Genomic DNA, 25442 nt, shown 5'->3' on the forward strand with positions numbered 1-25442 from the left:
CTTCTTCTAAGTCGAGTTCCTTGATAGCAACTGTTGTATCTGTAATAGGAAGAGTATTGATAACTGTTAAATTTTTGTAAAAGGTAACCACATTACCTTCGATTCAGACACCACCATTCATTGCTCTAATGAAATTACACCCAATGATCATTTGAATCTTGTCTCCTAGAACCATGGGGAAGCTATAAGTATAGGGGATCCGAAAATGATTTTCCCCAATTGTCATCCTTCTCAGCTTGACCTTCATCTTTGCTGTTTGTTGGGAATTTATACTGCTAAAATGTACCAAAAAGGTATTTTCTTCTAATGCTTCTTTAGGTACTGAATTTTGATCAACACAACATATAGTTGCTCCAGTGTCTAATATAGCCTTGAGTGAGAATTTTTTAATTCTCGAGATTTTCATTTCCACATGCAGATTATAAAGCATGTTTTTGATAAGACGAGGGCTTCTTCCTTCATGTACTGAAGATATATGTTCAGTGGTTTCAAAGTATAACATATGTGTTGCTTCATCTTCAGAAATTTGGTTCAACTCAACATAATCATTTTGAAGATCTTTTTCCAGAATGAGTTGCTTATATAGACCTTTATAATATGCAACTTCCTTTTGGAGGCGTTCTATTTCCGAATTGCACCGAGAAATATACTTTTGTTGTTCCTACAAGAGTTTATTAGGGAAAATTTGTGCAAGTGTTGCAGGTAAAACTGGTACCTGTTTGTTGAAATAGTATGGTCCACATAAATTGCAGGAAATAATTAAGTATTTTGGACAATGTATTCTGGCTCTTTTTAGAGTCTCCCTCTTACAGCTTGTGCATTTGGTTGTTTGTGGAGGGAAGATGTTATCATTGGCATGTCACTCGTGTTGGCATTGAAATTGTTCTTCAGTAACCTTTATTTGAGGTATGTAGCCACCATCAATTTGTCCAAGCATTAATAAGTTTTCAGAAAATGTAAGGGTTTGGATTGACCTTTGTAAGTCTCCAATGTCTTCCTCCCCCTCCGAAATGCTAAATGTCACATCACTTTGATCTTCCCCTTTTTGAACAGATAGGATATCATAGTCGTCGGGAATCTCAATTTGTTCAAATATAGCAACCCTTTTTGTGCTCCTTTTGTCATTTGGACATTCTCTGGCAAAATGACATTCTTGTCCGCACAGGTAACACTTACATTTTTTTATTTTTAAGTAAGTGTTTCCGTTTTTCAATTCTTGCATGAGTGTCGTCTGGCTTACCTTTGTAGGTTTTACTCTTTCGAATGCCAAATTTCCTCTGGCCTTGGCCTTTATAGTAGCCTGGGATGGGGATCTGGCTACAGAAAGAAAGGTCCTTTAGGGATCTTTTGAAAGCAGCATCTTTACATTCCTGTTCCAAAAATTTATAGGCAAAGAGAACTCTCGGAATAACACCGACTGTTAAGCCAGTATATTTTGTATCAAAGGTTGCTTTAATTCGAGCTCCTAGATCTCCAGGCATTTTAAATTAGAATTTTTCAGATAATTCTGGCCCGTTGTAAAGTTGGACGGTTTTAGAAGCTAACCTCATATAATCATTCATATAAACTGTTGGTGCAACCTTAGGTCAAGGTTGACCTGGTTGACTAGACTTGAGTTGACTGGACTTGAGTTGTGTTTTGATATTTGACGAGTTATGTTTGACAATGGTTGTATCTTGATGTTTGACAAGGATACAAGCTTGGGAGATTGTGGGTGCAACCTGTGGTCAAGGTTGACCTGGTTGACTCGAGGTGAGTTGACCTGACTCGGAAAAGTCCAAGCAGGGAGCTTGGCATGGGAAAAGTCCAAGCAGGGAGCTTGGCACGAGAAAAGTCCAAGTATGGAAGCTTGGCACATGGGAAGTCGGAGAGGGCTCGGTAGCTCGTTCTCCGGACTGTGGTCAGAGAGGGCTCGCTCGTTCTCTGGACCGGATGGAAGTCGGAGAGGGCTCGGTAGCTCGTTCTCCGGGGAGGGCTCGGTAGCTCGTTCTCTGGACCGGATGTGGAAAAGTCCGGTGAGTGAAGCCAGACGGAAAGTCCTGGTGAGTGAAGCAGCAATTAGAAAGTCCGTGAGTGAAGCAGCGGTTGGAAAAGTCGTGAGTGGAAAAGTCCCGTGAGTGAAGCGATTGGGAAATCGTGAGTGAAGCTAGGCGGTTGGAAATCTGGTGAGTGAAGCCGGTGAAAACCCTAGTGAGTGAAGCTAGGTGAAAGTCCAAGGAGCCGGGCAAGGGAAATCCAGATGGATCAAGGGTGATCGGACATCTGGTGATGGGAAGTCTAAGTAGGTCATAGGATTGACCGGATACTTGGTACGGAGAGAAAAGTCTAAGTGGGTCAAAGGGATTGACCTGACACTTAGCGGGGAGTCCTAGCAGGTCAAGGGAGTGACTGGATGCTAGGCGCAGTGTACCAACAGGTCAAGATTGACCGGATGTTGGTTTGGACTTGGTTTGGGCGAAAACCATGAGCTGGATCGATCCAGTGATACCGCGAATATTCTGATCGGTCTGGTGACCGATCAGTAACACATCAGTAGCATACTGTGTGATAACTGATCGGTCTGGTGACCGATCTGTTGGTGCAACCTTAGGTCAAGGTTGACCTGGTTAATCTAACTCAAGTTGACCTGACTCGAGTTGTGTTTTGATGTTTGACAATGTTTGACGAGAAGAGAGTTGTATTCTTGATGTTTGACAAGAATAGGTGCTTGGGAGATTGTAGGTGCAATCTTAGGTCAAGGTAGACCTGGTTGACCTGATTCGGGAAAGTCCAAGCAGGGAGCTTGGCACGCGAAAAGTCCAAGTGTGGAGACTTGGCATGGGAAAAGTCCAAGTATGGAGACTTGGCACTGGAAAAGTCCAAGTATGGAGATTTGGCTGGAAAAGTCCAAGTATGGAGACTTGGCACGGAGAAGTCCAAGCAGGGAGCTTGGCACGAGGGAAAGTCCTAACTGGGATGTTAGGCAGGTGGAAAGTCCTGGTGAGTGAAACCAGGCAGTGGGAAAGTCCTAACTGGGATGTTAGGCAGTGTGGAAAGTCCTGGTGAGTGAAGTCAGGCAGTGGAAAAGTCCTAACTGGGATGTTAGGCAGTTGGAAAGTCCTAACTGGGATGTTAGGCAGTTGAAAAGTCCTAACTGGGATGTTAGGCAGTGTGAAAGTCCTGGTGAGTGAAGCCAGGCAGTGAGAAAGTCCTAACTGGGATGTTAGGCAGTGTGGAAGTCCTGGTGAGTGAAGCCGGGCAAGGGAAATCCAGATGGATCAGGGATGATCGGACATCTGGTGTTGAGGAAAGTCCAAGTAGGTCAAAGGGATTGACCGGACACTTGGCGGAGAATTCTAGCAGGTCAAGGGAGTGACCAGATGCTAGGAATGATGAATCAACAGGTCAAGGTTGACCGGATGTTGGTGTAGAAGCCTGAGGTTTAGGGTTGAGAAGTTTGGATCGGGCTGCTGACCGATCCAATGATATCATGGCTCATCTGATCGGTCTGGTGATCGATTTCTCTGATCGATCTGGAGACCGATCAGGAAGCACTCAGAAGCACACTGAGTGCAATCTGATCGGTCTGTGGACCGATCAGGTGATAAGATCGCGGAAGGGAAAAGGGAGTTCGATCGGTCTATGGACCGATCCAGATCCAATCTGATCGGTCGTCACGACCGATCAGACAAGCCTGATCGGTTTGTGGACCGATCAGGAGGTTCCCTGATCGGTCCATGGACCGATCAGGAATCTAGCCGTTGCGACGCAACGGCTAGTTCTCTGCTCTTCTTCTTCGCAGGTATAAAAGAGGGCTACAGGACTTCGGTGAAATGTTCTAGCAGCTACTTCTTCTTCTTCCTTCTGGAAGTTCTCTTCTGTCTGAAGCTTCTGCTTCTTCTTCCGGCTGAGCTTTGTTGAGCTCGTTGGGTGCTAAAGCTTCGCATGAGCTTCTTCCTGTTGCTGGTTTTCTAGCTAGGCTTGGATCCGAGAAGCTGCTGCTTCACCAGGGTTCCTGCTGACTTCAAGAAGGCAAGCAAGTGTTGTTTACATTTCTGTTCTTGTTTTCTTGTTCCTATTTGTACTCCTATTACTGTTGCAAAGATTGTGGTGAGGTTTCTCCACCCACAAGGAGTATCTATTAGCCGGGTTTCCGGGGACTCATCCACCGACGGATTGATAGGCTTCGTCCACCTTACGGACACGCCGAGGAGTAGGAGTTCATCTCCGAACCTCGTTATATGGTTTGTCTTTCTTCTGCTGTTTTCTTTCTACGTTGTATTTCCGCTGCACTAACCTAATCGTAGGAAGAAACGCGAAAGATTGGGGTCGGCTATTCACACCCCCTCTCTAGCCGTACGTCGGATCCTAACAAGTGGTATCAGAGCGAGGTCGCTCTTCATCGGATCAACACCCGTGGGAGCAAAGCTAGAGAATGGATCTCTATGGAGAAGACGTCACCATTCCACCCTTCTACGAATGCGGCAACTTCGCGTATTGGAAGGTAAGGATGAAGTACTTTCTTATGACTAACATAATGAATTGGTTTTGTGTACAAGAAGGTTTTACTCCTCCGGTGGATAAGGAAGGAAAACCACTTGAGAAGAAGGAGTGGACAAGAGAACAAATTCACAAATCCGAAATCAACGAAGAGGTAACGAGAATAATTGAATTTTCATTGCCTACTAACATCTTGTGTAAGATAGGTTACAACAATGCCAAGGAATTATGGGATAACTTGGCCAAGTTCCATGAGGGAAGCTCAAATTCAAGCCATGAAGAGGAGTTAAGTGAGCCAAGTAGCTCACATCATGGAGGAGAAGATTTAGAAGTTGAGGGCCACTCAACATCTAAAGAAGAAGAGGAGGAGAGTTCCTCTTCAAGGTCGGAGCAAGAAGAAGAAGCTTCTACCTCCGGAAGGGTTGAAGAAGAAAGCTCATCTCCATCCACAACCCTAGGTAACTCAAACACTGTGATTTCAAGCAAATTACACATAAAGTGTTTTGAGTGTAGGGAACATGGACATTACAAGAGTAAGTGTCCAAAGAGGGTAAGAAAGACTCCACCGGCGCCAAAGGTCAAGGAAGCCGGAGTCCCGAAACGCAAGGGCAAGGAGCACATTGTGTGCTTCCAATGCAAGCAAAGGGGACACTATATGAGTCAATGTCCAAGGGGGAGGCAACCTCACAAGGACAAAAGGCCAAACACATGTAAAGGGGGAGCTAAGGCAAACCCTAAGGTAACCTCTAAGGTTCATTTTTGCAATTCTAATAAAATGCATGCTAGGAATTTTATTGCACTTGTCGATAATAACAAGCATGATAACCTTAGGAATCAATACATGTGCTTAGGAGCTAAACATGTGAATCTAGATAAGGATAATTCTAGAAAGGCTAACCCTAGGATCAACCCATCTAAGGCTAAGGATAACCTAGGTAGGAATCCTAAATCAACTAGACATATGCCTAGGAATACCTCAAGGAAGAGTGATAAATCAAAAATTGAGGTATTAGAGAAGGAGAATCAAGTCTTGAAATCAAGACTTGATACTTTGGAAAAGACTCTTAAGAACATGGAGAAGTCATCTCTAGGGTTTAAGAGTCAAAAACCCAAGTCCAAGGACAAGAAAGGTTTGGGTTACAAACCTAAGTCCCAAATGGTCAAGCCCACTTATCATAATGTTCCATTCGATTATGGAACAAAACCTAGGGCTAGGAAGACCACCACCAAGGTCACAAGGGGAGTCACCCCTAGAGTTGATCTTGATGAGTCCCAAATGACCAAGGCTTTAAAGCCTAAGAGGGTCATTAGGAGGGTTGCTAGGGAAGTTATCCCTAGTGAATATTTAGTGAACCCAATGAGCTCGAATAGGTATTGGGTTCCTAGGAGCATCTTCTCTACCCCATAGGTGGGTTAGAGAGTGTCAACTCCGATTAGAAGGGTAGTTAACCCAACTTTGAGGAAATTGACACTCAAGGAGCATTTTCAAGGTTTTGAGAACTTTTGAAAATGAAATGGAATTATCATTTTCTCCTTTGAAGAGTTAAATGTGCCTAAAGATTGGAAATTTCATTTTTAATCTCAATTGGCACAATTTGGGAAAATCTAGAGAACTCTCGAGGAAAAATGAAACATGCCAAGTCTTGAGGATAAATTTGATCTTTAAGTGGCATGAATTAATCTAGAGTTCAAGAAGTGTCAAAATTAGGATTTTGGCATTTTAGGGCAATCAAGGGTTAAATTTTAGGTTAGCTAAGGCTAAGGATACTTAGATAGGGAATTTAGGTATTTTATTTGTGCTACCTAGCCATGATTGGTTGTCATATGCCATGCCATGACATCATATTTATTTTATTATCATTTGAAATGTCATGATAATGCTTAGGCTAGTTTATATGTCATGCTTTATTTAAGTTTTCAAACTTTATGCCATGACATCATGACATTGGCACATGTTTTTACGTATGATATCATTATATGTCATGTCATCATCTCTTGCATTATAATCAATGAAATTGATTTGAGGACAAACATATAATTTGATATTGAGATCAAATTGGTGTTTAGAAAATGCATGAGAACTTAGCCTAAGTTGACCTTAACCCTTATCTCACATCAAATTGACTTGAATGTGGTTCGATACACCTTAGATGTGTGTGAGATATTAGGATCATGAGTTAGGATCAAGGTGCATTGTCCTTGTACCTAGATGACCCTAATTCAAGAAATTAAGGATCATAGGGAAAGCTTGTGTACAAGTCATGTACATCTAGCCCTAAGATTATGGTCCTAAATTCAAATGGTTTTAAAAGCATTTTAAAATTGTTTTGAAAAACCTTGATGAAGCTTTCCTAGTGATAGCATTCATCATTGAACATTGTGATACAAAGTTGAGTTAAACTTGAACTATTTCAAAGTTTTTGAACTTTGTATCAAGATTGAAAAATTGAAGTTATTTTCATAGAAAAATATTTTTTCATGATAGTATATGTTATGAGGAATGTATCCTCAAAATTTCACAATTTTTCGAATTTTCTGGAATTTTCTAGGAGTTTCTGAATTTCGGGAAGGAAATTTCTCCTATCAGAGTCTGGATCGGTCTGGGGACCGATCCAGGTAAGTCCTGATCGGTCTGTGGACCGATCCAGTGAAGCATGGATCGGTCTGCAGACCGATCCAGTAAGAACCAGAGAGCTTGGTGCGATCTGGTGAAGGCCTGATCGGTCTGGGGACCGATCCATGGGGTTTCTGATCGGTCTGAGGACCGATCAGAGCGTGCCAGTTTCTTCAGCTGTTGTCTGAAATTTCAGCTGGAAGTTGGGTGTTTTGGATTTCTAAAGGTTTGAAACTCTCCAAGACATTGTTGGTGCAATGGTCAAGGGGGAGTTGACCTTTAGGGGGAGTTTTACCTATTAGTCAAGGGGGAGTTGACTTTTAGGGGGAGTTTTTACTCCTAAAGACTTGAGTGATATGGGATTATCACTAAGTTGATTGTTGTGTTTAGTATCAAGGGGGAAATTAAGAGTTTCAATGAAAGGTATGGGACTTTCATTAGGAAGAAACTCTTAACCTTGATTCCCTCTTTTTGATGTGTGTCAAAAAGGGGGAGAGATGTCCCAAGGGGGAGAGTGTAGGTTTTGGAAGAATGTTCAAGGAAGAACATTGGAAAACCTAAGTTAGGTTATCGGGTTAACCTAACTTGATTTTAGATTTTGTCAAACATCAAAAAGGGGGAGATTGTTGGTGCAACCTTAGGTCAAGGTTGACCTGGTTAATCTGACTCAAGTTGACCTGACTCGAGTTGTGTTTTGATGTTTGACAATGTTTGACGAGAAGAGAGTTGTATTCTTGATGTTTGACAAGAATAGGTGCTTGGGAGATTGTAGGTGCAATCTTAGGTCAAGGTAGACCTGGTTGACCTGATTCGGGAAAGTCCAAGCAGGGAGCTTGGCACGCGAAAAGTCCAAGTGTGGAGACTTGGCATGGGAAAAGTCCAAGTATGGAGACTTGGCACTGGAAAAGTCCAAGTATGGAGATTTGGCTGGAAAAGTCCAAGTATGGAGACTTGGCACGGAGAAGTCCAAGCAGGGAGCTTGGCACGAGGGAAAGTCCTAACTGGGATGTTAGGCAGGTGGAAAGTCCTGGTGAGTGAAACCAGGCAGTGGGAAAGTCCTAACTGGGATGTTAGGCAGTGTGGAAAGTCCTGGTGAGTGAAGTCAGGCAGTGGAAAAGTCCTAACTGGGATGTTAGGCAGTTGGAAAGTCCTAACTGGGATGTTAGGCAGTGTGAAAGTCCTGGTAAGTGAAGCCAGGCAGTGGGAAAGTCCTAACTGGGATGTTAGGCAGTTGGAAAGTCCTAACTGGGATGTTAGGCAGTGTGAAAGTCCTGGTGAGTGAAGCCAGGCAGTGAGAAAGTCCTAACTGGGATGTTAGGCAGTGTGGAAGTCCTGGTGAGTGAAGCCGGGCAAGGGAAATCCAGATGGATCAGGGATGATCGGACATCTGGTGTTGAGGAAAGTCCAAGTAGGTCAAAGGGATTGACCGGACACTTGGCGGAGAGTGCTAGCAGGTCAAGGGAGTGACCAGATGCTAGGGATGATGTACCAACAAGTCAAGGTTGACCGGATGTTGGTATAGAAGCCTTAGGTTTAGGGCTGAGAAGTTTGGATCGGTCTGGTGACCGATCCAGTGATACTGCGGTTGCCCTGATCGGTCTGGTGACCGATCAGAATCAGATCAGTGGCTCACTGATTGTAATCTGATCGGTCTGGAGACATAGCACACTGAGTGCAATCTGATCGGTCTGTGGACCGATCAGGTGATAATATCGCGGAAGGGAAAAGGGAGTTCGATCGGTCTATGGACCGATCCAGATCCAATCTGATCGGTCGTCACGACCGATCAGACCAGCCCCAGACAGGATCTGGACCGATCAGGCTTCAGCCTGATTGGTCCACGCACTAGCCGTTGCGTAGCAACGGCTAGTTCTCTGCTCTTCTTCTTCGCAGGTATAAAAGAGGGCTACAGGACTTCGGTGAGACTCTCTCTGAAGCTACTTCTTCTTCCTTCTTCCTGTTCTTGGTGCTGCTAAGCTTGCTGTTGAGCTTTGTTGAGCTGCTTTGAAGCTTCGCGTGAGCTTCTTCCTGTTGTTGGTTTTCTAGCTAGGCTTGGATCCGAGAAGCTGCTGCTTCACCAGGGTTCCTGCTGACTTCAAGAAGGCAAGCAAGTGTTGTTTACATTTCTGTTCTTGTTTTCTTGTTCCTATTTGTACTCCTATTACTGTTGCAAAGATTGTGGTGAGGTTTCTCCACCCACAAGGAGTATCTATTAACCGGGTTTCCGGGGACTCATCCACCGACAGATTGATAGGCTTCGTCCACCTTACGGACACGCCGAGGAGTAGGAGTTCATCTCCGAACCTCGTTATATGGTTTGTCTTTCTTCTCCTGTTTTCTTTCTACGTTGTATTTCCGCTGCACTAACCTAATCGTAGGAAGAAACGCGAAAGATTGGGGTCGGCTATTCACACCCCCTCTCTAGCCGTACGTCGGATCCTAACACGATCAGGAGTCGATCAGAAGCCGAACAGGAGCGAGGCGCAAGAGGGGCTGATCGGTCTGGGGATCGATCAGCACAAAGCCTGATCGGTCCCCCGGACCGATCAGGAAGTTCCCTGATCGGTCTGTGGACCGATCAGTAGGTTCCCTGATCGGTCCATAGACCGATCAGGGCACTAGCCGTTGCGACGCAACGACTAGATTTCTTCTGTGCTTCTTTCTCCGCAGGTATAAAAGGAGGCTGAGAGCTTCTACATTGGTTCTTCTTCTTCCTCCTTGGATTGAAGCTTCTGCTCCTGTGCTCTGAGGTTCTGAGCTTTGTTGAGCTCGCTTCCGAAGCTTCGCGTGAGCTTCCAGTCGTCGATCAGCTGCTGCAGTTGGGTTGTGAAGTTGCTGCTTCATCGCCTCCGGTCGACAGAGAAGGCAAGCGAGTGTTGCATTCATATTGTTGTTTGTATTTGCTTCTTGCTTTCCTTGTACTCCTTTCTTGTTGTTACAAGTATTGTGGCGAGGTTTCTCCACCCACAAGGAGCATCTATTAGCCGGTTCTCCGGGGACTCATCCACCGACGGATTGATAGACTTCGTCCACCTTACGGACACGCCGAGGAGTAGGAGTTTATCTCCGAACCTCGTTACATCGGTTTGTTTGAGGTTTGTCTTCTTTCCCTTTCATTTCTGTGTTTATTTTCAGCTGCGTTAACACGTTTTGTAGAAAGAAACGACGATTTGGGGTCGGCTATTCACACCCCCCCTCTAGCCTCCGTACAAAGGATCCTAACATAAACGAGAGTGTCATAAATAAAAATCATAAGATGAATGGTTCAGATGAAAAGATGATAAATCTACACTCGGAGGTACAACTTCTGGTACTTTGAGTTGATCTAAAACATAGAGTCCTCCTTGCCTACGACTTGTCCCAATTAGTCACTAAGATTGTGGGTCCTCAACATAACAATTGGATGAAGAAAAAGAGACTAGGTATCCAGACTCACATAATTGACTAACAGAAACAAGATTTAAAGTAAGACTCAGAATATAATAAACATCAGTAAGAGATAAACAAGATGTAACAATTGAACTGACACCTACTAATGACATAGGAGTACTATTAGCAATCACAAAAGATATAGATGAATGGAGAGAAAAAGAAACAAAAGATGACAAATTAGATGACATATGATGGGAGGTACCAGAGTTCAAAATCCATAAGGATGAAGATATATCTAAAATACCAGACGATGACAAACATATATGAGAGGAAGATTACATGGCAAAGGATTGTGAAGCAAGGAACTGTTAAAACTGCTCCAATATATACGGATCATATTTCCATGAAGCATCTGCACGACTAGACATGATGACAGAACGAATAATGCTCAGAATAATCAAACTGTAAAGATACACATCTGTACGATCTGTAAAAACTAGTGTAAGGACGACCCGTGGTCTCACAAAGAATTTGAGACAGAAAAGGATGTCAAATGTAGACATCGACAACACAGGGTGTCGGTGTCGAAATCAGTAAAAAAGGGCGTCAATACAAAAAACGGTAACACAGGGCGTCAACACCAAAATCGACAGAAAAGAGCATTGACGTCGAAATCAACAGCATAGGACGTCGGCGCCGAAATCGGCAGGGCAGGTCATCAACATCGAAATCAGCAGGACAGGGCATCGACGCCAAAATCGACAGCAACATGAGGAGACGACAATGACAATAGTAAGCAATAACATGAGACAATAGTAAAAATTAAGTCAGAAAAAGAGAACCTTGCTCTGATATTATATAGAAATTAAGAAAAAAAATAAAAAACTAGTCATATTATTTAATCCAAAATTGATGATCGAAAATACAAAGTATAAGGTCTTTATATAGTTTAGTTAAGAAATTCTAAACTCTAAATATAAAAGAAAAAAAGAATAAATTATCCTAAAAATTATAAATAAATAAATATATATAATCTAACAACCTCCGAAATTTAATTATATGTTCGGACTTCGATATTAATTGTTTGCACCGAGGTTTAATTGAGTTTAGGATGCCTAAAAAATTAATATAACAACCATTTAATGATTATTATAATAATTATAGGAGTTACTTAACGATAGGATGATTTTAAATAAATTTAAATTTAAATGTAAATGATTTTAATCAAATTTAAATATTTTATATTTTATATTAAATTAAACGGTTAACAATAATAAATTTATAATAATTTAAATGATTTAAATTTATTATCCACCTAACAAAATTTATTAAATCTCACACTTAGGATTAACAATAATAACATTCGACGCTAATTAAATTATTTTTTAAAATAAGAATTTAAATTTATATAATGATATTATTGAGATGAATTTAATTTTTAATAAAAAGTTAAACAATAAAAAAAAGAAAGAAGAATACGTCTATTTATACGATGACAATAAATATTTTTAGGAAGAAAGCCAAATCTTTGGCTGAGTCCTCAACCTGCCCACTCTCCACTAGTCGTTCTCGTTCCACACCAAAACGCCATTAAACAAACGCTTCCTCTCTTCGTCTTCGTCTTCGTCTTCGTCTCTTTGCTTCCGATCGCGCCAACCGAATCCCAGTGGAGGCGATTTCAAGTTCGAGTCGATGCCCCGGGAGATTTTGCTGCGCTGATTGCTTCGAAAAGGACCAGAAACTGATCGATTTTCTCGGGAAGTTCCTGTTTCTGCGGCGATAATTGATTTAGGTTTGGATCTTCTCGGAAAAACATGGATTGCTTCCCTTGCTTCGATTCGAGGAATCGGGCGCCGCTCAGCCGGGATAACGCGAGCGATCGCAAGAGGGAGGAGCTGCCCATGGTGGCGCCTCGCGTCGAGAAGTTGTCCTCGGGTGAGTTTGAATATTCCCTGCACGGATCGCGTACGAAGCGGTTTGAAGAAACTTGAAGTTAGTTTCTCTTTCGTCTTCCTTTGGTTTGGTGTCGAGAATTGTAGACAGGCCTCGTTGTTGTCGTTGTCAGAGTGAAGATTTTTCTTCCATCAATTAGCTTAAAAGATTAAAGCAATAATTAAAACTTGGAAGTGTCCGGTTTATAGAGATGGACGCTTGAGCTTAATTTCATCCGACTTAAAATTTTAAACTAAAATTATTTTCCAAGTCGCCAACTTGCCCTTTTCATCTTATCAAGATCTTAGACGCTATCCAGAGCATAGAAGAAGTATAGATTTCAATTGATTTGTATCTCGTCCATTTTGAACTTTCATGAGTTTCATTAGATCAGATCTTTTGATATAACTCTGAGTTGCTTCATGAATTTGCAGGGAATGATAAGATGAGGATCAGAAACAATTTGCATACAGAGAAGGAATCACTGGACACGAAAAAGGAGCCTCTATTTGTTAATTCGGCACAGACGTTCACCCTTCGAGAGCTTGCCGCTGCGACTGGTAACTTTAGATCCGAGTGTTTCCTCGGAGAAGGAGGATTTGGACGAGTTTACAGAGGACGCCTGGAAAGTACTGGTCAGGTAACTTGATGATGGATGTGAGAACTGTTGGTTTGTGACTACAAGATTTTTTTTCTTCTTCGTGTTTGAGGACTGACCAACTTATACTATACAATGTCCCCCTGATTTCACGAAGTTGGAAATTGGAATTCTCGTGAAATAGAAAATAGAAGTGGTTTTTAGCTGTAATTATTTACTATTGATTCCTTCCTTTGTTTTTATTTACGGAACGGGTATCAATTTCTTCTGCTTGCAGTTAGTGGCTGTGAAAAAGCTCGACAAGAATGGACTGCAAGGAAATAGGGAGTTCCTAGTGGAAGTACTCATGCTCAGCTTATTGCATCATGCCAACCTTGTGAATCTGATTGGTTATTGTGCTGATGGTGATCAACGCCTCCTTGTGTACGAGTACATGCCTTTGGGATCATTAGAAGATCATTTGCACGGTATGATTGTCATAGTTGACTTAAAAGGACCTGATACAAAGCATTGTTCTTTGTTTGGAAGAAATTCCTCTTCCTAGTAGTACACCCATGCTCTTTCTTTGTTGATTTCTTGTTTAGCATTAAGTGAATTCCATGTCTAAATGCTGGAGTTGAACTGGGATTTGAAATGTGAAAAAAAAAAATCATTTTTGGCGCATGTTAGTTTCTTTATGGTTAATTTATCTCAGACTTACCTTTTATGAAAAGTTCACCAATTAGAACAAAATTAAAGAACTTATAGAATTTAGGACTAGAAGTATGTTAATTTGATCCTAAGTCTGATGGCCTAGAAGAGGTAAATGTCGGAAAATATTGAGATTTGCACATACATGTATATAACCTAGCAAAACCTTGGAACATTCATATTTGTAATGGTCATTAGACTTAGCCACTTAGAAGAAGCAACTAAAACATTCACATCTGTAACTTTAGAAAAGTATTTAAAAATTGAATTTGAAGTATAAAATGCACTGTATATTGGCACACTTTTGAGAGTACCAATGAAGATAGAGCTTCTCTTGGCGAGCACTGTATGGAATCAATTGAGATAAGAAGATTCTCTTCCTGTAGCTCATTCATTGCTTTTGTTAGATGGCACTAAGGAGGAGATGAACACTATAAAAGAGAGGAGAGGAGTAGAGGGGAGGCACCTACTTGAACACCACCAACAACAGGAAGTAATGATGTCAAAAGAAATCAAAATAAATTCATATTTTATAACGGTGCCTATTTCAATTCTAATTATGGGATTCCAGTTCCAATTGTCAATCGTGTCAATGGTTAAACCAAATATCTTTATGAATGCAAAGAAATTATTTCCTATACTATATGGGTTGTGAGCATTATTTAATTTGGGTCTCAAGGAATTATGAGTGTGTTATATATTTATGAGTATGCTTATATTTAATGCAAAGAAATTATGGTCCTCCATGTTTGTTTGAGTACTCAGAGATACTTCTTTGTGAAATCAAATTATCGATCAGTTTCTGATTACTTATGCAACATTTATTTATTATTTATTTTGCTGAGAAATGTGATTCAATTTCATATTCTGTGAGTATATATTTCACTGCCGTTTTAGGAACTAATTGACTTGCAAGCTCAGTGGTTTTGTAAACAAGCAACTATACATTCAATCTCAGTTGTTCAAATAGGTTATTAGTATGTCTATTTGGTTTCTTGATAATTCATTATACAGAGTTAATATAATCATTCTCCTATGTAATTTTCTAGGGTAAGTATTGTCCTTGGCTCCTTGCTAATAATAACTTATTTGTCTATATTACTAGACCTTCCACCTGAGAAGGAGCCACTCAACTGGATTACAAGGATGAAAATTGCAGCAGGTGCCGCTAAGGGATTGGAGTACCTTCATGACAAAGCTAGTCCACCAGTTATCTATAGGGACCTAAAAACCTCTAACATACTACTAGATAAGGGCTTCCACCCCAAACTCTCTGATTTTGGTCTTGCAAAGCTTGGTCCAGTTGGTGATCAATCTCATGTATCAACAAGAGTAATGGGAACCTATGGATATTGTGCTCCTGAATATGCTTTGACTGGGCAATTGACAGTTAAATCTGATGTGTATAGCTTTGGAGTTGTTCTCTTGGAGTTGATTACTGGAAGGAAGGCCATTGACAGTACCAAGCCACATGCTGAGCAAAATCTCGTTTCATGGGTAGGCTTTCTCTACTTTTTCTATGGCTTACCTGATTTTCATGGCTTAATGCCGTGACTGAATACTAAGTGGTAATAGATAGGCATTTAAACTTATCTTTCAACTCCCACAATTTGAGAGGCGTGAAATTTTGAATATGTTCTCCTTTTCATCTTTTTTGTTGGGAACCAGATCTTGTTACTCGTTGTGGGAGATAGTTTATAGTGTTTTTCCTTGTGAAACTCAAGGGCAAACGCACCTTAAGAAATGGATTGAGAGATTTTCCATTGCACTGTGAGGCATCTGAAACTAAGTCTCGAGTTTTGCTTTAATCTTTCAAGAATGTACGAAGACTTGTTGTTTCTATTTAATTCCATGATCTCACATGCTTGTGGCAGGTTCGTCCCATCTTCAAAGACAGAAAGAGACTTCCAGGCTTGGCTGATCGAAAGCTAAGGGGTCGGTTTCCTATGCGTGGCCTTCATCAAGCTCTTGCTGTAGCATCCATGTGTATCCAAGAAGATGCTGCTGCCCGCCCTATAATTGCTGATGTTGTCACTGCCATGTCCTACTTGGCATCCCAAACATATGATTCAGGTGCAGTCGCTGCAAATAGCAATAGGTCTGGTAGTGAAAGTAGTAGTAGAAACACACATGAAGAAGGTGGAATAATACCGACCATCCTAAACAATGGAAAGCCTGGCCATATGCAGCAAATGGGTTATGAAGTCCTTCCTAAGGAGGCAGCTCCAATGTTGAGGCACAATGTGGACCGAGAACGAGCTTTAGCTGAGGCAAGGCAGTGGGGTGAGAATTGGCGGGAGAAGATGCAAACTTATTACCCTGATGCAGCTCCCACAACTAGTGATGCAACTGGTGCTGAAAAGAGCAAGGATATAAATGAGGGTGTAAGAACACCAACTCACTTCCAGAGTGGAGAGCCAAGGCTGATGCAACATACCAATTCTGACTCCCCAAAGGAGACAGTCCCCATTTTGAGTCGTAATTATGAAGACCTTCCTAAGGAGGTAGCTCCAATGTTGAGGCATAATGTGGAGCGAGAGCGAGCTTTAGCGGAGGCAAAGCAGTGGGGTGAGAGCTGGCGAGAGAAGATGCAAACATATTACCCTGATGCAGCTCCCACAACTAGCAATGCCCCTGGTGCTGAAAGGAGCAAGAATGCAAATGAGGGTGGAAGAACACCAACCAACTCCCAGAGTGGAGAGCGGACCCAACATATGAATTCCGACTCCCATAAGGAGGCCGCGACCTTTCTGAGGCATAATTCTGACAGAGAACGAGCATTAGCAGAGGCCAAAATGTGGGGGCAGAATTGGCTGGAGAAGACGCGAGCTAAAGCCCTCACAGAGGGAGGTTTTGATGCCGCAAATGCAATCGGATAGAATAACTTGCTGGACTCCCTGTTCCCGTTTTTGTTTAAGAGCTGAAGCTGAGTATTGTTTCCTTCTCTCTTCTCCATCACTTTGTTGGAAAAAGAAAAAGAAAAGCCGGGAAGCATTGAGAAAAGTGATTGTAGATAATTAAATACAAATCGACTTTGCGAGTGGTTATAGAAAAAGGATAAGCTGCATGTTTTTTCCGCTTTGTAAACTGTCATTAATGATGCTCAGCTATCCCATTGTTTTGCTCAACCTTTTGTTACAAATGTGCCAAGTCCAAAACAATAGCTTCAGTCATTCCATTTAGTGCTAGTTAATTTTCAAAAAAGAAACATGAGAAGACATGGTACAGAACCAGAAGCTTAGGGTTGTGGCGAACATTTCACCAACTGAAAAAACAAGTCTCTCAAATGGCAATAGCAGATCGATCTAACAAAAAATTATTGTTGCATTGACTGAAACTTCTTCTGGATGAGCATAGTCATATCCAGGTATCGTTGTGCACAATTTGCAAGGCAAGTTGATTCACTCGAGCTGAACTTGCTACCTGGAGTGCTAGTGATGCATTTGTCCCAACATTCGCTAGTAAGTTTTCCTACCATCTCGGCGATCATTGCTTTCTGCTTCTCTTCCTGAAGGAACACAAAAATGTCTAGTAAACTATTTATTCAATGAAAACAGAGGAATAGACACATTTCGGGAATAGCCAAATAGAAAGAGAAAGACTAGAAATAGAAAGAGAAAAGACTAGATTGGCATACTGTATACTCTAACACATAGAAACACGATTTTCAACCCAGCAAAATTTTGAAGAAAAGCCATGAATTTGTTGAGAAAATACTAAAAAATAGCAATAGCCCATAGAAGATGGGAAAATCACTAGCTAAATTGTTCTACTTTCCTTTGATAAAACCACACTTGACAGATGTACCAATAAGAAAGTCAGAACCAACTGTCTTGTATGGCTTTAAGCAATAAACACAATCTACCTAGGAGACAAATTGCTACTGAGCAAAGAATAGCAATTGAAAATCATTTTACCATTTACAATAACGCCGCATACAGAAAAACTATTGTGCTATTGAAATCTTCAGATGCAAATATCATTTCAACTCGTTCTAAAATGTGAAGCAATATCCTATATCATGTTTGTTATATCTTCATTAACATCTAAACCTTTTACAAACACAATTTCTCGTTTATCCAATTTCAATTACTCCAGTGCTTCTTTTCATATTATTGGCATTACAGTTCATATAATCAAATTTTAGCTTGTTCTCCCTCCATAAATCAAACTTGAAGTTTAATGTATGTCTAATTGCCAATTGGCACAATATCATTGTCAAATAACAAAAGCCAAGAAATTTATCTTAGACAGATAAGTTCATCAAGTACTTCTAGAAAGATTACATGTGATAGAAATACTAAAACAGCCCTCTCAAAAGGAAAAGAAAGAAGCCCAATCATCTATGCTTGCTAGTTAGAAAAGTTATTATCCATAGTTGATGAAGAATGAATAAAGAGTATATAAAAACAAAATAATTCCATGTGTACTTATTAAATGAATTGACACATAGCCGATGGCTCAAAAAGGGATCAGCTATAATTGATTAAGCAAAGCAAAAAAATAATATGCAACATAAAAAGTTCAACAACGCATCATAATCTTTAAGCCATATAAGAGTGACCAATAATTCCTCTGAGATAAGAAAGCCATGGATACAAAATATTCATAAGACAGTCCGGCTTTAATGCATATGAAACTAGAGGAAGTTTCATTTTACATCAAAAATTAAAAAAGCGAGGCAATACCAGAGTGATCAGCAATCTTGTGTGAAATAAAATAATGCAATTGCATCAAAGGATGCTGCATGTTGAAAGATGTTCATCATTACATTCTGGTGTGCCTTCATGCATAAGGAAGCAGAACGGGGGAAAAAATCTCATCATTAAAAAGAGCATACATTCAAGCAAGGTTGCTGGTTTGGAACAAAATTCATTTGAAACACTTTCGTACTCCATAATTTTAGTGAATTCTTCAGAAACGCCATTATAAAACCTCACCAACGAAAAACAAAGTTTTTTACTCAAAAAAATCCAATCCAAAAAGTGCTGCGCCATAAAAGTGGGGATAACTTCGCCGATTCGTCCGACTCTGAGAAAAAATCGCTTAGAATGTCTGTAACCAAACACATGGCGGAAATCAATACAAAACACTAAAAATCTCATCTTCCGACGTCCAAACTATATATCATCGACTACTGCGTATTCACTGACGAGAAGGATGAAACGCGAGTTAGAGATTAAATAGCAACGAAGAACCCGAAACAATCACCAAATTGAACTGAATAGGCGTAGGAGAACTAGCCCAAAATTTTTAACCTGCAAGAAACGCTGCAATTCCGGCGAGCTATCCATGACCAGCCGCAATCAACGATCGACCAAACCCTAAACCCAGATCAAAGAGCAAACTGATGGTGGTTTTATATAGTAGAACGTTGGGCTGGGTCTCGAAACTAAATATGAGGCCCAAGCCCACTATGAGGATTTAGTTAAAAATATAAAATTTTTTGAAAAAATAAATAAATAAATATGTGGATGGATTGTAAGAGTCAATTAAAGTCAAATATATTTTCAAAGTAAACAAGTGGCTAAAAGAAATTAACCATATAATAAGTTTTATTATCTATATGATATCAAATCTGTCATATAAACTAAAAGTTTTAACCAAAATTATCAATCAAAATTTGCTAGATAAATATATTAAACATTTAGTAAATTTACTGTCACATATTATTTATTAAAAATTTCGTAATTTTAACCCCATGTCTAACAATTTTGATCAAAATTCTTATATTAAAACTAGCCCAATATCAATTTTGATTCAAACTAGTATGATAATTTTTTAAATTTATATTTTAAATGTCTTTTATGTTTTTAATTTATATAGTACTTTTAAAAAATTTACAAAAGGATTTTATATTATTTTTCTTTTTATTATTTTAAAATATATATTTTTATATTTCAAAAATTATAATTTATTTAAATTTGTACTAAAATTCTCCGTTTGTTTTGATTAATGAGGTTGGACGGTTGGATTTACAGTACACCTTGTTATTTTTTTATAATTAAAAATATACTCTCCTTTTGATAATTTTATAAAAATGAGTCCCATTTTATTTATGCTTTTCAAATCTTAGGGGGTAAACGGAGGAAGAAAATTATTTGACAAAAAAAATTGAAGTCTCATAAATTATGTAAATCGTACGATTTATGATTTAAAATTTAGATTTTAGCTATAATTATAGCAGCAGCTACCCGCTAAGAAAATTTTTGATTAAATTGATAAAAAAAAATATTTTGATATAATAATATTTTTTATAATAATTTCAATTAAAAAAATTAATTATCTAACTACCAAGTTTTATTTTTGATATTTTTATAATAATTTAGAATGTCCTTTTAATTTTTGTCTAAATTTGGGCTCAAACAAACAAGTGCTTAATTCGTAAAAAGTAAAGGACGCCTATCATCTGTGAAATCATCAAATGAATGTCCTATTTCTAATTAAAGTTAAATAAGGATTTTATTTAACTTGAATCGTCCAAAATACCCTTGTATTATATGATAACTCAGTCAAGTAGGAATTAGCATGTACTTTTACATGTAGAAGTTACATGCTAACTTTTACCTAGTTGATTATGATCAAATAATGTTTATTTAAAATATTATGAGTATTATAAAATTTAATCAGGTTATCATTTAAAAAAATAAAATTAAAATGATATAAAGTTAATTGTATAAGCTAACAATTAATTTTTACATGTTGTAGAAGCTAGCACATATCTTTTACACAGTGTACAGGCTACATGTTAATTTTTAGTTGGCATGTAGCTAGTACACGATGTAGGAGGTACATGTGAGTTTATACACGATCGATCATGATCGGATAATGTTTATTTGATATGTAATGAGTGTTTTAGAGTCCACATTGATTGCAGGAGCGGATCCAAGATTTTAGATCTGGGGAGGCCGTATATTAAATGGCGAGGCCGAATATTGTTAGAATGTGAAATATATATTTAGTTAGAATGTGAAATATAAAGGGGAAAAATATATTTAGTTAGAATGTGGAATATAAAGAAGAAAAATAAAATTCAATCCAACAAGGATTCGAACTTAAGAAGTATGTTTGAAGAAAACATAATCTTACCATTAAACCAATCATACACAAATAAAACTAGTGGGGCCACATAATATATATATTAATAAAATAAAAAAAATCTATATAAAAAAGATATTATTTTACATTTATTTTGGGGGGGAGGGGCATGGCCCCCTCAGGCCCTAACGTAAATACACCCCTAGTTGATTGTTTTACTCTTTTAAATATTATTTTAATCAGATTATTACTCAAAGAAGTAAAATCAAAATGATATAAAGTTACTGTTATAGAAGTTTCTACATGTTGTAAAAGCTAACATGTAGAAATTGGTTACTATCTTCTACACGCTCGAGCGATCTAAAAATGTAAGCATATTTTGGATGCTAACTTTTATATAGTGTAGAAGCTAACAATCATCTTCTACACTTGTAGAAATTACATACTAGCTTCTACACGCCCAAGTGATCAAATAATGTAAAATTATTTTGGACAATTTACATTAAATGAGGTGTACATTTAATTTTAATTGAAAATAAAATATCTATTTGAGGAGACTTATAGAAAAATCTCCAACCATAAACATTTTTTTATGTCCACTCCCCATACGAGGAAATCTTATTTTACACTTCCTAATTTTTTTTTTTACTCCCTAATACATCAATTTATAAATTTATCCCATTAATTTCTTTCCCTCTCCCCCATTTCTTTTCTAGACACAATCTCCATCCCTACGAAGGAAAAGCCCTAATCAAACAAATTCATCGGTTCGCCAATCCCCATTGACGACAATGTAAAGTCCTAACCACCGAGATTCATCTGCTGACCAAATCAACCAACGAGGAGATTGAAGCAAGTGACGAAAGAGACATAATCGAAGTCAGCAAGTCATCTCGAAAAATAGTAAGTTTCTTCACTTTCTGTAGTTTTTAATCAATTAGTCGCATTTTGTTCGATTTTCACAATTCATTATTTGTTTGTTGTTGGTTTGTAACGCCCCGCCTTCTACTGACTAAACTGTAAGGTCGGGGGTTACATTATGTTGTTGCTAACTATTCTTAATGTATGGAAAACTGAGTTAATTAAAAATTTTGCTAACTAATACAATTTATTCTGCTAATTGCTATTAGATCTGAAATTCATGTTTAAACTACATCTTGAATATTGTTCCTATGCTAAAGGAGGTAATTTAGGCTTCACATATGATCAAGGGCTGAAATGAGGGGTTTCCAGCTGTTATCAGGCCTCCCAATCGATCGATGGATCGATTGGAGTGGTCTGATCGATCCTCTGATCGATTCAGCTTCCTACTGTGCATGGGGTAAATTCTGGATCGATCCAGACTTGCCAATCGATTCAGTGATCGATTCCAAAGCTCTCTGTTCGCGAGAGCTAATTCCCCGATCGATCGGTTGATCGATCCATTAACTTTCCGTTCGCGACAGAACGCTACCGGATCGATCGGCTGATCGATCCAGAAGCTTACTGTTTGCGGAAACGAGCTCCCCAATCGATCAACTGATCGATTGAGGGCCCTCCAATCGATTGGGGTTTCTGATTTCGCAGCTGAGCTATGATTTCAGCACTATTTCGTGCACAGATTACATATATCAACTCTATAAGCATAAAGCGGAACTACTAGGCATATCACTACTCATAGTTTGCTATCTAATATCAAACTTAGTGCATACTTCACCTTTCATACTACTTAAACATTCTAAAGTATAGAAAATAACCAAAATCAGAAATGCTAAATTTCAGGTTTGCTAGTTCCCAAGCATCTTTATTCCAAGTTCCTGTCACACACATCTTCATCGCATTGTCCTCCAGCCTCTGCTAATCCATCTTTCCTTTACCTTTATCTGCAGTATAAGGAAAAGAAGTATCTGTAAGCTTGGGAGCTTAGTAAGAAACCATCTACCTCACAAAAACATGCACACGATGAAAACATGCTTTTTAAAGAATGCTATTTAAAACATATGCTGAACATATTAAAGCGTGGCATACTGAAATTACTAACATGAATACTAAAACATGTCATCAAAACTAATCATGGGATATCATTAAGAAAGAGCTAAATCGGAACATAAACTGAGCTGAACTGAATTAAGCTAATACTAAATTTAAATCATGTTCACATAACTGATTGTGAGTTTTTGAAAGCTATTTATCATAAATAGATGAAAATACTAATCATGATGCTGTTGGGCCCGACAACTGTACTTGTTGTGCGCGCATCCCTAACTAGACTCGGGGTTGCAAATCCCGAATTTAGTAGAGTGTACTAGGTTGTCTAAACCTAGGGACAACTATGGGAGCCCAACCCAAGGACAACTGAAGTCCAGTACAGTGCCACTGATAAAAGTAAAATATTGGATCATAAGCTAATTAATTTATCTTACTTTTACTAGGTTATCTGAACCTAGAGGCGACTATGAGAGCCCACCCATTGGACCGTAGTCCCATATAAGCTGAAGCAAGACTACATATGCTATTTTAAATGCTTCTACTGCATTTACTGAGCTATTAAAATTCCTACGGTAGCATTTTACTGAGCTAAACATTTTATCCAACACTTGGTGTGCACTAGAACACACCCTACGTACTGAAAATCTGCACACGACTAAACTAATGCATAAAAACATACGAATAGCTACTTATACTGCAGGTGAGGGGTTTCTTACATCCTGCGCTAGATTTCCTTATGATCTGATCGCTAGATTTCAGGTGGAGAAGATCCCTTCGTCGATCTCCTCGCGTCTACGTGCTCTTCTCTCGGAGAGGAGCGTTCTCGTGCCGGAGTTGTCGTTGGAAGGTGCTCCTATAGCCCTTGGGATGAAACCCTAGGTTCCTTGGAGGTTGAGGTGCCGTGAGGTTTGGAAGAAGAGAGGTTCGGCGGAATTAGGGTGAGGAGAGGAAAAGCTTCCGATGAAAACTAATAACTCCTCACTTAATTTTTCCTATTTATATTAAGTGGTTTATTCGGTCAACTAAACCTTAAATATAACTGTTTTCCTCTTCTATCAGCACACCCCTGCTGGGGCCTCCTGGTCACTAGAGTTGTCTATAAGACATAGGGTCTCATAGGTCTCGGGTTCAATTCCCGCTTAGGCTATTTTACGTCCTTATTTATTTTTGCTACTTCCGCTACTCCAAAAATTCCATAAAAATATTCTAAAATTTCAGAAAAATCATAGAATATTTCTAAGATTACTTTGAGAATTTTTGGGCGTTACAATCCCCCATACCTTATAAAAAGTTCATCCTCAAACTTAGAATAACTCTGGGTATTTCTGCCTCATACTAGCTTCTGTCTCCCAAGTTGCCTCTTCTGTTGTGTGATTTTGCCAAATAACTTTTACTAATGGTACTTCCTTATTCCGCAATTTCTTAACTGCTCGGTCTATTATCTGAATAGGCCGACTGTCGTAGCTGAGGTCTTCGCGGGCTTGTACTGTCTGGGGCTCAATCACATGGGCGGCATCTGGGATATGCTTCTTCAGCATAGAGACATGAAATACGTTATGGATAGCTGACATCTCCTGGGGTAGTTCTAATTCATATGCTACCTTACTAACTCTTCTGGTGATAAGGTATGGTCCCACATATCTGGGACTTAATTTGCCCTTCTTTCCAAAACGCATTACTCCCTTCATGGGAGCCACTCGGAGAAATACTGTATCCCCAACTGCAAATTCTAAGGGTCTGCGCCGTGTATCAGCATAGCTTTTCTGGCGGCTCTGAGCTGTCTCTATCCTCTGGTGGATCTGCTGTATAGCTGCTATGGTATCTGATATTAGATCTGCCTGAAGTTCTAGTTCTTTATGTTCACCACTTTCATACCAGCAGATTGGAGATCTACACCTCGGCCCATAGAGAGCCTCGTAGGGTGCTATACCGATAGTGGCCTAATAGCTATTGTTGTATGCAAATTCTACTAAACTCAGATATTTGCACCAACTTCCCTTGAAGTCTAGGGCACATGCTCGGAGCATATCTTCGAGTACCTGATTTACTCGCTCCGTCTGACCATCTGTCTGAGGATGGAAAGTTGTGCTGAATCTTAACTTAGTGCCCAATGCTGACTGTACACACTCCCAGAAGTGTGATGTGAACCTACTGTCTCTGTCTGATATAATGGTCCGTGGGACTTCATGTAGTCTAACGATCTCCTTGAGGTACAACTGAGCTAGCTGCTCCATGGAGTAGGATATCCTGATAGCTAAGAAGTGGGCTGATTTAGTCAATCTGTCGACTATTACCCAGATGACATCAAAACCATTCGTGGTTTTGGGTAGTCCCACTATGAAGTCCATGGAAATATTTTCCCACTTCCATTCTGGAATCTGAATAGGCTGCAGAACTCCTCCTGGTCTCTGGTGTTCTGCCTTGACCCTCTGGCAGGTCAGACAGGTACTAACATATCTAGCGATGTCTCTTTTCATCCCAGGCCACCAAAAACGTCTCTTCAGGTCTTAGTACATCTTGGTGGAACCCGGATGCATCGCATAGGGAGTCCTGTGAGCCTCGTCTAAAATCTTTCTCTTTAATTCCTCTTGATTTGGAACGCATAGCCTGTCACTAAAATATAATACCCCACTATCAGATATTCTGAACTCTCCACTTTCTGATCCTGCTAGCCCTTACTTGATTTTCTGAATTTCAGGATCCTGTCCCTGAGCTGTCTGGATGTCACCAAGCAAGGTGGATTCTAACGTC

The 25442-nt window shown here is 39.6% G+C and overlaps 2 protein-coding genes across 2 annotated transcripts; one reads left to right on the forward strand and one right to left on the reverse strand.

Moving 5' to 3' along the window:
* Nucleotides 1–11982: 11982 nt before the first annotated feature.
* On the forward strand, nucleotides 11983–16766 carry LOC122002376 (probable serine/threonine-protein kinase PBL7). Its single transcript, XM_042557521.1, has 5 exons — nucleotides 11983–12400; nucleotides 12832–13037; nucleotides 13273–13462; nucleotides 14791–15182; nucleotides 15560–16766. Exons 1-5 carry the CDS (start codon nucleotides 12280–12282, stop codon nucleotides 16562–16564), a joined length of 1914 nt encoding a protein of 637 aa, XP_042413455.1. The 5' UTR covers nucleotides 11983–12279; the 3' UTR covers nucleotides 16565–16766.
* Nucleotides 16767–16773: 7 nt separating this feature from the next.
* LOC122002377 (mitochondrial import inner membrane translocase subunit TIM8-like) lies at nucleotides 16774–19029 on the reverse strand. The gene is made up of 2 exons (XM_042557522.1): nucleotides 18944–19029; nucleotides 16774–17193 (listed from the first exon to the last, which is right to left on the reverse strand). Exons 1-2 carry the CDS (start codon nucleotides 18977–18979, stop codon nucleotides 17002–17004), a joined length of 228 nt encoding a protein of 75 aa, XP_042413456.1. The 5' UTR covers nucleotides 18980–19029; the 3' UTR covers nucleotides 16774–17001.
* Between the last annotated feature and the right edge of the window lie 6413 nt (nucleotides 19030–25442).

This window comes from Zingiber officinale, chromosome 7A, assembly GCF_018446385.1.
Source record: "Zingiber officinale cultivar Zhangliang chromosome 7A, Zo_v1.1, whole genome shotgun sequence".
NCBI classification, from domain to species: domain Eukaryota; kingdom Viridiplantae; phylum Streptophyta; class Magnoliopsida; order Zingiberales; family Zingiberaceae; genus Zingiber; species Zingiber officinale.

Coding starts and splice junctions, on each gene's coding strand:
- LOC122002376 (XM_042557521.1), top strand. CDS start 12,280: ATGGATTGCTTCCCTTGCTTCGATTCGAGGAATCGGGCGCCGCTCAGC. Junction 12,401..12,831: donor CGTCGAGAAGTTGTCCTCGG/GTGAGTTTGAAT, acceptor ATGAATTTGCAG/GGAATGATAAGATGAGGATC. Junction 13,038..13,272: donor GCCTGGAAAGTACTGGTCAG/GTAACTTGATGA, acceptor TTCTGCTTGCAG/TTAGTGGCTGTGAAAAAGCT.
- LOC122002377 (XM_042557522.1), bottom strand. CDS start 18,979: ATGGATAGCTCGCCGGAATTGCAGCGTTTCTTGCAG. Junction 17,194..18,943: donor AATTGCAGCGTTTCTTGCAG/GTTAAAAATTTT, acceptor GTGTTCCTTCAG/GAAGAGAAGCAGAAAGCAAT.